Source organism: Equus asinus, chromosome 20 (assembly GCF_041296235.1).
Source record: "Equus asinus isolate D_3611 breed Donkey chromosome 20, EquAss-T2T_v2, whole genome shotgun sequence".
Classification (NCBI taxonomy): domain Eukaryota; kingdom Metazoa; phylum Chordata; class Mammalia; order Perissodactyla; family Equidae; genus Equus; species Equus asinus.
Window position 1 is genome coordinate 80899130 of NC_091809.1, and position 16694 is coordinate 80915823.

At 59.2% G+C, this 16694-nt stretch overlaps 1 protein-coding gene across 4 annotated transcripts in view; it reads right to left on the minus strand.

Moving 5' to 3' along the window:
* The window catches only part of MYO7A (myosin VIIA), an 84677-nt gene that overhangs the window by 4823 nt on the left and 63160 nt on the right, over positions 1 to 16694 (minus strand). For 3 of the 4 annotated variants that reach the window (XM_070490591.1, XM_070490590.1, XM_070490592.1), the window contains exons 33-48: positions 16522 to 16639; positions 15622 to 15748; positions 14298 to 14581; positions 13171 to 13361; positions 12369 to 12493; positions 11552 to 11709; positions 10464 to 10617; positions 9084 to 9239; positions 8493 to 8598; positions 7257 to 7370; positions 6094 to 6181; positions 5806 to 5912; positions 3187 to 3372; positions 2630 to 2746; positions 1398 to 1481; positions 346 to 465 (exon numbers count right to left, since the gene is read on the minus strand). In XM_070490591.1, the coding sequence (XP_070346692.1) occupies positions 346 to 465; positions 1398 to 1481; positions 2630 to 2746; positions 3187 to 3372; positions 5806 to 5912; positions 6094 to 6181; positions 7257 to 7370; positions 8493 to 8598; positions 9084 to 9239; positions 10464 to 10617; positions 11552 to 11709; positions 12369 to 12493; positions 13171 to 13361; positions 14298 to 14581; positions 15622 to 15748; positions 16522 to 16639 (2235 nt within the window). The remainder of the gene's footprint in view (positions 1 to 345; positions 466 to 1397; positions 1482 to 2629; positions 2747 to 3186; positions 3373 to 5805; positions 5913 to 6093; positions 6182 to 7256; positions 7371 to 8492; positions 8599 to 9083; positions 9240 to 10463; positions 10618 to 11551; positions 11710 to 12368; positions 12494 to 13170; positions 13362 to 14297; positions 14582 to 15621; positions 15749 to 16521; positions 16640 to 16694) is intronic. The other variant, XM_014855808.3, reaches the window with a different exon arrangement.

Genomic DNA, 16694 nt, shown 5'->3' on the forward strand with positions numbered 1-16694 from the left:
GAGTGCCTCTACAGGCCCTACCAGTTAAGCTATGCCTTGGAAGCTGAGTTCAGTCTAGGAGGCACCATTGCTGATGGTTCTACTGTTGATCTCAGGGGCCCAGATACGGAAGGCACTCAAACAATAGTTACTGAACGAGGAGTTTGTGCCTCAGCCTCAGATTAAGCCCCTTCCTCAGACCTAAGCTGAGCTTCAGACTGACCTGACCTTGGCCCCAACCTGACTCTTGATCCTGACCCCAGGCCAAGTTGCACACCCCTCATGTTTGTCCCATGGGCTGGGCAGATGGCTGAAGTTGCAGGCGAGGCAGGGGAGCCCGCCAAGCCTGGAAGCAAAAGCGCTCACCAGTGACGTCTCACAGAGCAGTTTGCTCCCGCGCACCAGGTTTCCAATGGTGATGTGGAAGTAGGTGTTGCCGCTGCTCCAGTTGGAGATCTTGGTGAAGGGGTGAGTGGTCAAGATGTCCTGGGGGAGGAGGGAAAGCAGAGAGAAGGTGCACAACCTGGACACTCTCGCCTCACTCTCCTCAACTCCAGCCCACCAACACCACCCACACAAAAGGTCCCAGGCCCTCATATGAGAAAAGGAGCAAGAGGGTAGAGGCCAGCTGTGCTGTGAAGCTGCTGAGGGAGGCAGGTGCTTTCTGTCTCCATGCCTTGGCTGGGAGCAGCTGGTGGGACACTCAAGGAAGTCCAGCAGGCTGTTGGGTATGTGGGGCCAGAATTGGAAATTTGGGAGGCTGGAAGGAACTAAAACTGTGGTCCTGGAGGAGACGGTCCAGAGACACAAGAAGAAGACAGGACAGAGCCTTGGGGAACACAATGTGTATGGGCTGGGTAGAGAAGAAGCCCACAAAAGTGTCTGAGAGGAATGACCAAGAGAGATAGGAGAAAAACCGAGAAAGGGGGGCCCAGGAAGCCAAGGGGAAGATGGTGGTCGTTGGCACCCTTCACCAATGGTCCTGTTGAGCCCTCCTGTGCCAGTGGTAGGACTGTGCTTCCTGGACCCCTTGGTGAGGACTGCTCTGGGCCATAGCTAAGAGCAGCAGTTTCTCCAGCACAGCCTGCCATCCTGACCAATACGGGCAGAGAGCACCTTGGAAGGAGGGAGCAGTTGGGAGCGTCAAAGGACGGTGAAAGGCCAGGTACTAAAAAGAGGTCACTGGGTTTAGTAGCAAGGCGTTTATTAGGAACTCTAGGAGAGCAATTTTGATGGAGTGGATGAAGGGTAAGGAAGCAGACACAAAAACACAGACACCCTCTCAAGATGTGTAGCCAAGAGGGCAGATGAAATGAGGACAGCGGCTGGCAGCAGCTTCCAGGGTTTGGGGCTGGGGGCCTTTGTTAGAGGTGCAGACAGAGAAGCCTGCCCTGCCTGCTCTTCTTGTCACCGCTCACCTTGGTTCTGGGGTCGATGAGGCTGACCCCATACTTGTTGATGGCAATTAAGAGGATCTCAGGGAAGTTTGGCTCCGTAGTTTGCTAGTAAAGAAAGCCAGAAACCATCGGATGGAGACCCAGAGCAGGAAAGGCTGTGTGCATTTGGGGCAGGAACGAAGCGGTGCCCAGCTAGGATTGAGTTGACCCCTCCTGCTGTGACCCGGTGCCAGGAGTGCAGCGGTGCTGGATGTCCTGCCACCACCTCATGGTTTCCACCTCTGCTGGGCCCTCAGTGCTACCCCAAGTTCCCTCATGGGTCCCCAAACAACGCCCTCTCCCACTCTCCCCAGCAGCAGTCTCTTCCCTTCTCTCCTGCTTCTCCAGGAGTCTCTGCTGTCTCCTCTCTCTCAGCCCAAATGTCTGTCATCTTTAAAAACCTTCCCTAAACACTATGCCTACCTCCAGCCCCTCCCTCCCTCTCTTCCTTGCACAGCCAGGCTTCTCAAAAGGCATCCCAGCCTAGATGTGTAAGAAAGCCATCCTCTCCTCTCCATCCTCTCACACCAGCCTCTTCACCATTCTCCTGCCTCTGGTCACGCCGCTCAGATCCACCCCCCACCCCACAGTCAGAGTGGGCTTCTGGCCCCACCATCCTTGTTTAAAACCCTCCAAGGCTGACCGCCACCTGGAGGAGGAAACCAACCCCTTCGCCTGCTCACCAGCCTGCCTCTCAGGGCAGTCTGCTCCCCTCACACCCTCCACCCCTCCACACTCAACCACCTGCACATCCTGCCCAGGCCTGAGCTCTCGCACCTCTGCATCTTTGCTCATGCTAGGCCCTCTGCCAGGAATACTCTCCCCAGGGTCTCCCTGGAAAGCTCAAGTGTTGCCTCCTCCAGGAAGCCTCCTCAGCCTTCACAGTCTGGGTAGGCCTTCCAGGCTCTGCCATCTCAATGACGGCTCCCCACTGTCACAGCTCAGATCATCCTCCGTTACTCTGATCTGTTTACATGTCTGCTTCCCCTGCCAGGCTGAGCTTCTGGTCCCTCTGTGTCCCAGGACAGAGCCCAGGGCTCAGCATTAGCTGAGACACCTCGCTGGGACAAGGCTGAGGGTGCTTCTCTCCTTTCCTTGCCAGGGCACGTGGCAGAAGCCATCACTGTTTCCCACAGTCCTGGGGAGGAGTCTCTGTGCCCTCTTCCCCCCTCCTTGCCCCCTTCCTTCTCTCTGAGAAGCCGCCCACCGTGTACCTTCACCTCGAAGAAGGCTGAGCCAAAGGTGGGCCACTTGAAGATGAGCTTCAGGAAGGCCAGCTTCGCCTCCTCCTTGGACTTCCCCGCGTGCTTGTTGAAGTAGGCGACGATGGACTGCAGGGGGAGGGTGGGTCAGAGTCCCCTCCTCAGCTACTCCTGCCCCATCCGCACTGTCAGCAGCTGTCAATGGCCCTGGAGGGCCAGGAGTAGGATGCGGGTCTCGGGGGCCATGAAGGCCCCCCCATCCTAGTTAATGGACTCTTGACCTCCCTTCCCTCCCCCAAGCAAGCAGGCCAAAGAGTGGCAAGTAAAAGCAGGTCACCATGGTAACCAGGACAGGACAAATTACTGCCAAGTGGCAGCTGAATCCTTTGCCTCGAGGACTGGAGACTAAAGCAGGTGGAAGGGAGAATGGGAGGGTGACCTTATCAAATACAGGGGCCACAAGAGATACTTCCCTGGGCTGCTGGCCAGCACCTGTCCCCTTGACCCCGGCTGCGCCCAGAGACCCATTCGTGGGGCGCCCCTGTTCCTGCCGCCGCCCCCATGCTCACCCGCTTCCAGTCATCAGGTGAGATCTGCCGGATGAGGTCCTGGGGCACCAGCTCCCGTAGCAGCTTGGGGATGCTGGGGAAGTAGGACTTGTCCTCCTCAAACTTGACCCTGTAGATCAGCGCCCCCAGCTGCAGCACCTCCTCCCGCGTGCACTTGTGGTAGCCTCGCAGATACTTGGGCAACTCCTGCCAGGGACAGGTCACGGGCGTCGAGAGACCTGGAGGAAGCAGCCTCCTTCCCTGCACCCCGACGCCAGGTCTACTGCCTTACCCCACATTTGGGCCCACCCACTTCTCCAGCCTCAGCTGACCCTGCTCCCCACCCGAGGGGAGATGGCGCAGTGCAGGGAACAGCAATTCTGCCTGCACAGGTGCAGCACATTACAGTTGGGAAGCAGAGCCAGGCATGAATGTTATCCCATTTCCCCTCTCCCAGGCATGAATGTTATCCCATTTCCCCTCTAACAGCCCCATGAGGCCAGCAGCCCCATTTCAAAGACGAAGAAACTCAGAGTGACCAGCTGGTGAACCTGAGACCCTTCCACAACCCTAATCTCCCAGGTCTGTTCTTCCATGGAACAAAATCTGTCAGGCTGGCCTCCTCCCATTGTGTTCCCTTGAGACCTGCTGGTTCAGCAGCAGCACCAGCCCCTTCCCCACCTTGAGATTCCAGACCCAGAACCAGAGAAACTGAGGATGAGGAGTGGACTAAAAAAAAAAGATGAAGCCTCTAAAGGGCCAGCACTGCTCACAGGCTCCTGGAGCCTTGTAACTGTCTTATCTGCTGTTTGAAGTGTCGGGAAACTGACGCTGGCCTGAGGACACACTGCAGGTCAGAAACATGAGTCAGTTATTTTCCACCCATCTTTTCACCTCCTCACCCACCTATCTTCCCCTTCACCTACCCACCCACCCACCTATCTTCCCAGCCATACTTCCAGCTACCTACCTACCCATATGCGTCTACCTACCCACATCCATTTCCCCATTTGTCCATCCATCCACCCACCCACCCCCCCCAGCCACCTACCCATTCACCCATCCACCCACCAATATCCACCCACAAATTCATTCACCATCCTTCCTTCCACCCATCCATTCACTGAGCCACCAGTTCACACAGTCACCCATCCAGCCAGCCAACAAGTATCTATGGAGCATCTACTATGAGCCAGGCCCTTTAGCAACAACATATATGCTCCCTACTCTCATAGAACCTGTAGTCAAAGCAAGAGCGGATGTTAATCATCACACAAAATCACTGTATGATGACAGTCCTTGAAGGCAGTGTTCTCAGTGCTGTGAGAGCATAGAACGAGGTGACCTGATCTAGTCTTGGGGTCAGGGAAGACTTCAGTTAAGATAAGATGATTGAGTTGACATCTCAAAGCTCAGTAGGCGAGGGGAAGAACCGAGGGACGAGCATCCCAAAAGAGAGGACATTACCAAGGCCCTGTGGCAAACCTGAGAATTTGAAAGAATGTGGTTGGAGTGAACTAAGCACAGGTGTTGGGTGGAGGACAAGGAAGCGGAAGTAGGCAGTGGCCTCCTACCAGGCAGGCCACAGTCAGGACTTGGGGCTCTACCCTAAGAGCGAGGGGAGCCACGGAGAGGACCTGGGAAGCATGATGACCACCATGTGGAGAAGGGATTGAATGGGGACAAACACGGATGGGGGGATCAGGGGAAAGGTTACCGGCTCATCCAGATGAGAGAAGATGGCAGACACACCCACGTTGGTTGGGGTGGTGATGGAGAGACGTGGATGGATTTTAGAGATATCAGAAGGTAAAGTTGGCAGGCGAATGATCGGGACAAGGGAGAGGCAGGAGAGGGAGACGTCAAGACTGACTCGGGTGTCTGCCTTAGGAGAACTGGTAGTTGATGGTGCCATTCACTAAACGGGCAACGTGGAGTGAGGGTGGGGGGAGGCGTGGGGGAGAGGTGATCCCAGGTTTGAATGAGGGCAGCTCTCTGACTCCCAGGCCAGGGTTCCCTCTACCACGGCAGCCACCATCTCTGCCTCCCCCGCCTATCCTGCATCCTGCTTTCTCTTCCCCACAGAACAGTTAATGGGCTAACCCAGAAAAGACGGCTGAGTTTGAGGTCGCCAAGACCTGGAATCCCACCACTGTGATCCTAGTTACATCACTTGATCTCTCTGAGTCTCAGTTTCTCCCTCTTTAAAATGGGAACAACATGCCTACTTCTTGGGGTTTGTTGGGAGGGCAGAATGAGTGACTAGCTCCAGACACCTAATAAGGGCTCAACATGTGAGCGCCCTCCTGGCTTCCCGAAGGCACGTGCCTGAGCTGGAGAACGTCTACAGACGCACACTGAGGCCTCAGATACACGCAAGAGTAGCATCAGAATCCCGAATTCCGAGGACAGCCCCTCAGCAAGAGAAGGGCCTGCACAGGTGGGGACTGGGAGCTCAGAAGACATGAGCAAGCCCCCGGGGGCCGGAGGGTTAGGAAGGAGAAGGGTCCGGGTGGGGCCACTCTAGGGGGTCCCCGCCCTCCCCTGGCTAGGACAGCAGGTCTCTGCTTTCACAGTCCAAGTACAGCGAGGCCAGCAGCACATGGAGGCAACAGCAGCAGAGAGGTGCTGGGGGCCCACCTGGTAATAGTGGAAGATGGAGTCAGCCATGGGGTCCTTCCCCGGCACTGTGGTGGTCCACAGCTTCTTCATGAAGAACACCTGGTACGTGAGCGAGGGCACGATTCCTGTGGCAGAGGGCCGGCGGTCACCCAGAGGGTTCCAACACAGGGGGTGCCCACGCTCAGCATCAGCCCCAGAGGTGGCCCTAGCTCAGGTCCCACCCGTGTGGGCCTCGCTGTATGGCCCTGAGCCGGCACCTGCCCTGCTCCGGGCCTCAGAGGATCCCAGGACCCGGCCTCACGTTACCATCCTTGACGGGCCGCGCTTTCTTTATCCAGTCTGTCAGGTGTCGAACGAAGTCGAAGAAGAAGTCGTTCTCGGGGACGCTGATGACCTAGGGACATGGCCATTCTGGTCCACACATTTTAGTTCCAGCAACACTAACTCTTCTGACTTTCCCACCCAAGGCCTTCCCGGCGGCCCCTTCTCCAGAAAGACTCCCACTCACAGCCAGGAGGGGCATCATCCGTGTGTCCGCCCTGCCCCGCCCTGACGGTGTCTACAGAGCGTCTCCAGAACACAGCCCAGTTTCTGCCCCGAGTGACTCAGCAAAGGGAAGGTCACTCAGTCACTCAGCAAAGATCTTCTGGACGCTGCGCCACGCCCCAGGAAAGGGGCCCAGAGTGAGGCCCAGCCCCTGCCTTGGACACTCTCCAGCACCCGTGTCCTGCTGCTCTCGCAGGACCTCCCTGAGGTCACCTCTGGGTCACCAGTGTCTGCCACAGGGACAGTCAGGAAGGGAGGAGACAGACATGGATACACAGGGAACTGTGAGTGGGCAACAGGAGGGAGGGCTCGATCTGCCTGAGATGGACGGGAAAGCCTCCCCCGGGCCTTTGACCCCCGTGGGCAGAGAAGTGGGGGAGGGCAATGTGGGATGGTGAGGAGCCTGCACTTGGAGTCAGACCTACCTGGATCTGAGTCCCTGCTGTGTCACCCTGGATAAGTTACTTAACCTTTCTGAGCCCAGGTTTTGTGATCTATTACGTGGGGATAATCACCCTCCCTTTAGGGTTATTTCAAGGGTAATTGGCCTCAGACTGGCAGCTGAGGGACCAGACCAAGCAAATGTGGAAAGTACATGCGTGTTGGGAGGGTGAGGAGCCTGGGGTGTCCAGGACACAGAGCACCACGTGGCTCCCAAGAGGTCTGAGGCCATGCTGTACAACGCCTCTGCAGAGAGAGACTGAGGGGGCTGCTACATGTCTGGGGGCTGAGGCAGGCAGGTAAGAAGGAGATGGGCACAGTCAGATGCCGCATGCAAGAGTGCCACTCCCTCCTTCTCTCTCCCTCCCTCCTATGCCTCCCGCCCCTCCCGCTGCAGCCCCAGGAGCGCCTATGGCCCCAGCAAATTTCCCAACAGACAGACCAAGAGCAGGCAGGCAGCTGGCCAAGGACCCACCACCCACCTTGTCTGCAATTTTGACAAAGAGGCTGAATCCATCGGAGGACTTGAGGAGCAGCCGGGCAGCGATGCTCTGGCAGAAGTCCTTGGCCTTGGTGCTGGACTCCACCTCGAAGGCCTGGGGGGAGGCACCTGCTGGGCTCTGGCGGGGCCTCTCTGGGGCCTCGGGCGCCCCTCTGGCTGTGCCTCCCACTCTGTGGAGCCCCCTCCCATGAAAGACGCCCTCCCTCTGAGGGGGCTTCCCCGAGGGTCCAGAGCCGGGCCGGCATTTAAGAAAAGGAAGAAGCAACTCCTATCTGGGTCCTCCCGGATCCTGTCCTCCCCAGCCATCCACACGCCACTCAGCCATGGCCTCCAGGGTACAGGGCCCCCTGGCTGTACGAGCAGCGTGAGTGATGGCAGAGGCTGAGGGAGCACGGACCGGGGCGACTGCGAGGACAAAGACTGGAGGCAGAAGAAAGCAAATTCCAGAAAGGGGGAGGAGAAAAGGGAGAGGGATTGAGAGTCTGGGGAAGTTGGATGGGGGAGGAGTGCGATGAGGGGGTGGTGCTGCTTTGTGTAACCTTCCACGGGAGGGGACAGCAAAGGATTTTAGGAGTTTCTCTGTCCTTGCGACCAGAATCTTGTCATGGCATTTCTGAGTCTCTAGTCTCTAGACAAGTTTTAAAACTGCTTTTCTAACTGAAAGTTTTGATGTGGGCTCGTTTGTCTGAAGAACACGCTGTGCTGAGGTGGGGCGGGGAGTGGAGGTCAGGAGGCAGCCTGACCAAACGGGCGCAATGACGGGCAGACAGATAGGACCTTTGGACAAGGGTGGAGGGCACCCGCAGTCAGGTCGGTGGAGGAGGCAGGAAGGGGTCTGCAGGAGAGTGGGCTCAGGGCAATGTGAGAGGCCGCGGCCAGGGGGCAGATGGGCCTGTGCCCAGGAACAGGGCTGGCATCAGGGAGGTGGCCCCCGCACGAGCTCAGCTCAGAGGGAGCAAGCACCCTTCTCCAAGGCAGAGCCTCCTCAGAGGGGCCGAGGAGGGAAGACCGTCCCAAGGAAGCGGTTCAAGGAAAAGGGGACTGGAACCAGGAGCCAACCGCCCCCCGCAGAGTCTGCGGTCTCTTGGCTGAGCCCTGACTCCACTCAAGGGTAAGAGGACAATGGGGGGGGGGGGCATCACGGAGGCTCCCTGTGTCCCCAAGGGAGCTGGGGCCCTCAGGGGCATCGACGGACCAAGAAGCCAGCGGTCCTCACCTCGTCAGTGTCGTCGGGAAAGTAGACCTTGTGGAAAATCTGGGTGGTTTTGTGCTGGATGGCCTCCACCTCCACCAGGTGTGGAGGGTACTTCCGGGACCCGTTTCTGAAAAACAGGTGGGGGGTGGCAAAGTCAGGAGCCAGGGGTTCATGGGGCCATGGGGAGTGGAGAACAGAGGGAACTTGGGAGACAGACCCTGGTTCTAATCCTCGTCCACCACTTCCTACCAGGTGACGGTCACTCAACCTCTCAGAGCCTCGAGTTTCTCCTCTGTAAAATGGGATGATAACAGTACCTGCTGCGTAGGGCTTGGGGGGACGTAAGGGAGCGAAAGATGCACGCGGGCTGTGCACAGTACGAAAGGTGGCCCAGGTATCTGCCTCCCCCACAGACCTGAAGGCAGGAGGAGCCCAGCCCTTCTGAGCAACCAGACTCTCCAACTGTGTCCACTGTGGGCACTGGGTACTGCAACCTTTGTCCAGCTGGTAGCCGTGGTCATGGCCTCATCCCCAAGGGACCCGTCCCACAAGCCTGGTGTGGCCAGGAGCCCAGCCCGGTGCCTGCCCCCCGCCCCATGTGAACAGCTGTACCTCAGGGCTTTCTGGAGCCGCTGCAGGCAGTCGATGGCGAGGGGGCAGTGCTTGCGCGACTGCAGGAAGCGCTGCACGTGGGGCAGGAGGATGTTGCTGGGCGGGAAAAGGCCCGTGCACAGCCAGAGCAGCTCCCAGCCCCGCTCCTCGCTATACCTGGAGGAGGAGGTGGTGCCGTGTCCAGCAGGGGCCTGCGGACCCCCCAGACCATCCCTGAGCACCCCCAGGGGCCACACCCCCCTCGGCTCCTCACCACAGAAGCCCATGCCGGCCCTGACCCCCACCCCTGTCTAAGGACCACCGCGGACCCACCTCCCTGCCAGCCAGATCCAACTGGTGCTACTTGAAGCGTGGGCAGCCACGCCACGCCAGGCCACGCAGTTACCAGTCCACATGGAGATAAGGGGCTGGTGCCAGAATGAAAACCGACTATTTCACCAAGTACTCAGCTAAGATTTTTTTCTATAGCAAGCCTTGCCTATGAAAGAAGCAGTGTGATTCCTATTCTGGCAGAAGCTCTTTAACTCATCTATTCTTTGAGTAGCACTGAGTTCGACCAGCCCCTGGGCTCCCTCTGGCACCACTCTGAGCTCTTTGGGCCTGGCAGGAGGGAAGCTTGAAGGGCTTCTAGGAGGAGGTGGCCTTGAAAGATGAGGTAAATTCTGATATGCAAAGGTGATGAAGGGTTTTCCTGGCTGTGGGCACGGCATGTACAAAGGTTTGGCAGTGTGAAAAGATGTGATGTATGGTTCGATGGTGGACTTGTGTAGGAGATGTAGAGAGTGACAAAGCTGGGGAGGGAGTTGGGGGTCTGGGTCTAAGGGCAGAGGGTGGGGCTTCTCTCAGGATCTGAGGCTAGCGTGTGCCTGACTTCCAGCTCGGGCCTGTCTGGCCCAGCAGGGGGAGACAGTGATACCCTCTGGGGCCCACCCCCCAGCCCACCGGAGTGTTCAGCCAGAGCTTCTGACTGACAGCCAGCTCTGTGGAGCCAGTGATGGCCATCTGCTCAGGAGCTGAGCCTGCAGGCAGACCGCGGAGTCTGGGCTGGGGAGGGCTGTCCGGAGGAGGCTCAGGCAGGGAGCGGCAGGACATCAGGAGGAGCTGGGGCTGTAGAACTCGGAGGACAGACTCAGAGGGCACAGCCACCCCCTATCGGTTCTTGACCTGTTCTCCTTGGGCCTTGAGGCAGAGCCAGGACATGATGGGGCCTGAGGGCAGCTCCTGCTCTGAGTGAGGAAGGACTGCTCCAGGCAGAGCCAGCCGCTGCCTCCGAGGGAATGAGCTCCCCGTCACAACGGGCGGAGGACCGCTAAGATCCCCTCTGGCTGCGAGCACCAGGGGTAGGGGCCTGCCCCTCGCCCGCCCGCCATCCCTGCTCACCGGATGTGGTTGTCGGTCAGCTGCTTCAGGACCTGCACATACACCTCGTCCTTGAGGGGCTCGGCCTTCAGGGCGCCCTCAAAGATCTGGTCGGTGAGCTCGTTGACAGAGCGCATCCTCTTGGACGGGTAGTCGCCCATGTACTTGAGCACGGGTGGGGAGCCGTCAAGGAAGGGCTTGCGGCCGATGGGGGAGCACTGGGCCGGGGGGCAGGAGGCCACACTCTCCGACAGGGTGTGTCCCTCCCACCGCCTGGTGATGGGGCCCAAAGCCTGAGGCTACTCACCACCCACCCTCCTCCTCACTCCTCTGGCCACCTCCTCACTGGCCATCCTGCCTCAGGCCTCCAACCCCACATCCAAAGTCCTCACAGCAACCAGGACAAGCTTCCCGAATCACAAGTCTGACCATGCCACCCCTGCCCAGTGGCTCCTCACAGCCTTAGGACACAGTCCAAGCTTCTTAACAGGGCTTGGGAGCCCTTAGTCAGTCAGCCCACCACTTCAGATTCCCTTCAACTCTGCCTTCCAGCTGTGCGGAATTATTTTGTGCCCTCGAAACGGCCCTGCTCTGTTTTGCCTCAGGGCCTTTATACAAGCTGCTCCCTCTGTCTGGAACACTCCTTGCCCCTCTCCCTTTTGACTGGCTAAGGCCTACTCAGTCTTCAGGTCTCAGCCTAGACACCACTTCCTCCAGGAAGCCCTCCCTGCCCTCCTCCAAGGCCGAGTCAGGTCACTGTGCCGCCCAGCCCCATCACAGCACCCACCCTGATCCGCATATCTCCCCTCCTAAGTGTAAGCACCATGAGGCCAGGGACTGGGTCTGGTCACTGCTGTGTCTCCAGGCCTGGCCCGGCACACAACAGAATACACATCTGTCAACCAAATGACAGGGTCAGAGGAGACAATGGGTGAGGCAGCCCCTCGCACACCGTAAGGTGCTGGGCACATGGATGGAGCCACTCCACAGACTTCCCCTCCATCTCTGTCCAAAACCCTAGAAGCCTGGGCCTGCCCTGCCCTGGGGTCCCCATCCCTGTGGCGCCTGCCCTGACCCTCCGTGCGGCCCATCCCCGAGGGTGCGGATATCAATGAAGGCCATGCAGGCCTCCTGCGAGAGCTCCTCGCTGCCCAGGATCTTCTTGAGCAGCGCCTGCTTGAGCGGCTCCCGCGTGTGGCTCCATAGCCGGTCCTTGCCGCGGGCCTTGGACACCATCACGCGGCTCAGCGTGTGCTTGGGCGGGGGCCTGCACGGCACAGGGACAGTCTCACTGACTCGTAGGCTTGAGACCCCATCCCCATCCAGCCCTGCGCCCAGGTTGAGGGGAGGGAACAGGCCCTGCCCGTCCCTGTGGCACCATGTGACCTGGGAAGAGACCCCAGCCCTCCCTAGGCCTTATTTTCTCAGTAAGACATGGAGATACAACCCAGCGTCGCAGCCCAGCCAGCCCTGCCGCCTGCCCTGTCTGCTCGCCCCTGCTCCTCTCTGGTCCCTCTGCTCCGGCCTCGGCACGTGCTGCCCCCAGCACTCCTCCACCGGTCACCCCTCGCTGCTCAGCTCAGATGCCACCTCCTCCTGGAGGCCTCCTCTCTGTCCCCAGCTCCATCGCCAACACTGGGCGCCCAGAATCACATCTGCCTGGTTCTATGCCTGTCTCCCCTCCAGGACCGGGATCTGGGGAGTGCCCAGGACACCCCACCCTCCCTCTCCATGGGCACAGTCACTTCCGCAAATGAAGGAAGGATAAGATGACACATGAGAAAGGTCAGTTCCACGGAGAGAAACGGCCCTCCAGCACCCTCTGACCCTGGCCCTGCTCACGGCGGGCAGCCCAGAGCAACCCCTGAGGCCACCAGAGAGCAGCAGAGGCTGTGTCTGCCATCCGGCCCTCCCTGTGTCCGTCACCTGAAGTAGTCGTAGGAAAATTCCTCCAGCGTGTAGGGCTTGGCGCGCGGCTCGGGCTCCGCTGTTCGCTGCTGCAGGAGCCGGATGACGTCCTGCCTCTGGTCGGGCGTCAGGGTGACCAGGGCCTGGGGGCCAAGAGACAGGGGCTGAGGTCAGCTCCCTGCCTGGGGTCCCTGGGGTCAACACGGTACAGCTGGAGCCTTCCAGACTGGGGCTGAGGAGACTGCTCCATGGAGGTGGGCCCTGGGCCCCATTCTGACCCTGGGAACCCCTTTCCTCCTGGGCTCTCTGAAGTTACTCTGCCTCCATCATGCTGGGCTCAAGACCCTTCCCTTGGTGCCCGGCGTCTGAGCCAGGCTGGGTCAGTCAGAAAGCCTGGACAAGGCAGGGGACACGATATGAGAACTACGCAGTCAACAGTAGCTGGCTCAGGAGCTCCTTGGAAGGCTGGGCCCCGAGTCCTCAGTGCTGTGCTCAGGGGGCTCCGGAAGAACCAGGGCCTCCCTTCCCAACTCTGCCCTCACTGCCCTTTCAGACAGTGTAAGGTGATGCCCCCTCTCCCATCCCCCTCCCCTGGGCAGTTCCTCCTCTGATACTGTTTCTAGGTCCCTCTCCACCTAGCAGAGGTTTGAAACCTGCCCCAACTTTAAGTCTGTGGTCCCATAAGACCCCCAGATCATCTTCCCAGAAACTGCGGACCATGAATCTACTGTAATCCCTCACTCCATTTTACAGAAATGGGAAGAGGACAAAGAGGGGTCCGGGGAGCCTCCCATCCATCTGACACCCCCAGGTCACATACCACAATCTCCCGCGGTGGCATGGTGACAGTGGGCATGACATACACGCAATCGGTTGGGAAGTCCCCACGCTGCTTGGTCCTCTCATTGATGCCATTGGCCCAGCCTGAGTTCATGACCTGCTCGCCAGTGTCATGGTCCAAGATGATGAGGTCCCCTTTGGCAAAGCTGAGGAAGCCAGACTCCTCGCCCGCTGAGAGGCAGAGGTGAGCGGGGCCACGTGGGGGTAGAGAGAGAGGCTGAGTTGGAACTACTCTATTTGGGTGGAAGACGTATAAGCCGCTCCTCCCCACTGAAGAACTGAGGCCTCTCCCTCTCATATCTGCTCAGTGGTCAGCCTCCTTCCACCTTGCCATATCCCTCCACACAGACACAGGCAGCGGAGAGGGCCACTCTCCTGCTCAAAAGCCTTCCATGGCTCCCCATTGCCCTTAGGAGAAAGCCCACACTCCTCGACATGCTCACAGGCCTGTTGTGGGCTGGCCTTCTGACTTCATCCGCCTCACTTCATGCCCCTCCTCCCTCACCTCGCCCCTGCCAGCCAAACCCAACTATCCACAGTACTAGACACGCCTGCCTTCTCCAGCCCCTGTGCTCCGTCCGTGCTCTCCTTCTGCCTCAAACTCTGCTCACATGTGTCCTCCCTGAACCCGGCTGCATGGGGGCCTCTCCTCCAGGCTCCACAGCCTCTGGGCCTCCCTGGTCCCTGCACTGTCTGCTTCCACCCCCTCTCCCCACTGAGGGTGGGGCTTCCATCCATTCCATCTCTGTCTTTTCCCCGCTCCGCCCAGGAGGCCAGGGGATGCTCAGTCAGGGTGGTTGTTACTGCTGCCATCACTTGGAGATGGTGGGTATTTGGGGAACACTGAGGAGGAACCCCTGATCTCCCCTGGAGAAGGTGACAGGAGACGGTATTTCAGGACCCGAGATGGGGAGGGAGGTGGATTCCCTACAGGGCACAGAGGGGAGGCACAAGTTTGGCTGGCTGGTCCAGGTGGAGCCGAGGGTGTCTGGGGAAGGATGGGTAAAAGGCACTAGCAGCCTCAGAGGCCAGGCCAAGGCCAAGGTGTGTGATCTGCCTGAAGCCCTGACCCCCAGTGCCTAGCAGCCCATGCCAGGAGCCACTCACCAGGGTTGGGGTTGTCCTGCAGGGCCACCACATACTTAGACCTCTTCCGGAGCCCCTCCAAGAAGGTGACCACCAGGTCACGGATATCCTCGGAGTTGCTGGAAGTGAAGGTGTACTCGTCCCCCTTGATGGTGGCCAGCGTGAAGCTGGGGGCTGTCAGTTTTGCTCCCCTGCATGACCAACACGGAGAACAGGGCCCAGATGGGCTCAGTCCTGCCCAGCCCGAGTGAGGCGCCGCACAGCCCAGGTCAGAGCAGCCCAGCGAGAGCAAGACACGGCACTCCCTGAAGGAGACCAAGGCCAGCCCAGTCAGATGTGGCCCAGCCAGGTGAGACACGGCCCAGGTCGGACACAGCTCAGCCTGAGTCAGACATGGCCCGGCCAAAGGTACACATGGCAGGGGAAAAGCCTGCAGTGGCCCAGCCCACTTCCCCTTTGCCGTCTAATTCCCACTCACTTTTAGGTCTCAGCCCAGATACCACTTCCTCCGGGAAGTCCTCCCTGCCATCCCACAGCCCTTAGCATGCTGCTTCCTGCTTTAAAATGGCTTGTTCAATGTCCATCTTCCCTCTCGACTAAAGCTACAAGGGCAAGGACTGTCTTGTCACCACTGTATCCCTTGTGCCTGGCACCTGCCTGGTCAGAGCTGGACATGGCCCAACCCAGGTCCACATTGGACACCGCCCAGAGACACTCCTACAAGCCCTGGATGGGGGAGGCACTGCTGGGATCGCTGGTCTATTCCAGGTACCCCTCCCCACCATTGCTCCCATGTGCACCGCACTTCTCAGTTTACACAGAGCTCCCCTATCAGCTGTTGCATCTATTCCTCACCGCTGTTACTGAAGGAAAGTATTAAGGCCTCTCTATTTTAGGAATGAGGATATGGAGGCGAGTTTCGCCCAAGCCCCTGAGACCCAGGCCAGGCTCTTTTTGTACACACTCAGCTGCCGCTGTCTGTCCTTCCCACCGCCCATCTCAGATCAACCAGCAACGTGCTATAAAGACCCCCACCCAGTCAGGAGGAAGATGCTGAGGGGTCTGCACAGTGCACACAAATGCCTCAATCACATGGAACCAGGACAGGCCACGGCGGGTCTCTGCACCTGAGTGACGTCCTCTGTCAAGGCCCCACGCCCCGCAGCAGAGCTCCGGGAGCCTTCCCTTCCCCGTCCCTCCACCTCGTCTCCACCCGCCCTCCTCGCTTCAGAGAGCACTGAACCAGCATGCAGGGCCCGAGCGCCAGCCCTGCCGCTGCTCTGTGTGCAGCTGTGGACAACTCCCCATCTGCATGAACGGGGGACGTTGGGGGGCTCAGACTAACCGACTGCTGGACACGGCCATGATCTCGGGGAAGGAGAGCTCCAGAAGCACCTGCTCCTGCTCATCCACGAAGTAGACGCCCGTCCAGTTGACAGCCACAATGACGTCATTCTTGGGGAGGTTGGGGCCTGGGGCAGAGACCGAGGCACTGAGAGGAGCGCCCCCTCTCCCGGGCCCTGACCCTCCCAATCCTCATAACTACCAGGAAGGTGGCCGGGGGGAATAGACGGATTTCCATTTTACAGCTGGGGAAACTGAGGCTCGGAGACCACAACCTCCCTACAAGCCAAAACCTAAGGAGAGTGGGAAGAGAGTGCTGCAGTCAGGAAACTGACTGAGTCCCATCCCTGCCACTGTCCTGGGCAGCTTTGGACCAGTCCCTGCCCTGCAGTGAGGCCGGGTGTGGGGGGGACTGGACCATCGGAGCCCCAAGGTTCCCTCCGGCCTTGTATTTGGTGATTCTGTGAAGCTGGCACCAGCACATGGCCGGATACGGAGCACATGCCCAGTGGTGATGGCCCGAGCAGGGCTGGGCAAGTGGCCACGTGGGTTTGGGTCGGCCACATCCACTCTCAGCTGCATAGACTTGGCCCAGCCCATTCTCTGGGCCACCCTCTTCTGTACACAGTAGGTGCTTTAATGATCTCAATACTCAGTCAATTGTTCAACCCAGTGTGTCACCGAGCACCAACTGTGTGTCACGGAGCCCTACTAGACTGCGAGGAGGCAGGCCCCACTCCACGCACTGACCTGGAGAAACCAAGCCACCCCGCAGGCAGGAGCCTGGCCGACTGGGGGGCGCGGCTCCGGCCATTCCCCTCCCTCCGCCGGGGGCTGGAGCCGCGGAGAGAGGGCAGGAAAAGGGCCCTGGGGACACCGGAGGCAGGGGGCTGAGGGGTACCTGAGAACTTGTAGGCCTCATAGAACCTGGAGAAGAGCAAGGGCCACTTGAAGCGGGCGTAATTGACCACGTCCTCTTTGACTTTCTGTGCCTCAGTTCTCCTCTGGGCGTAAATCCCCTGGATGGGGACAGACAGCGACAGGGGACACAAGACATCATGCAGGCTCTGTCTG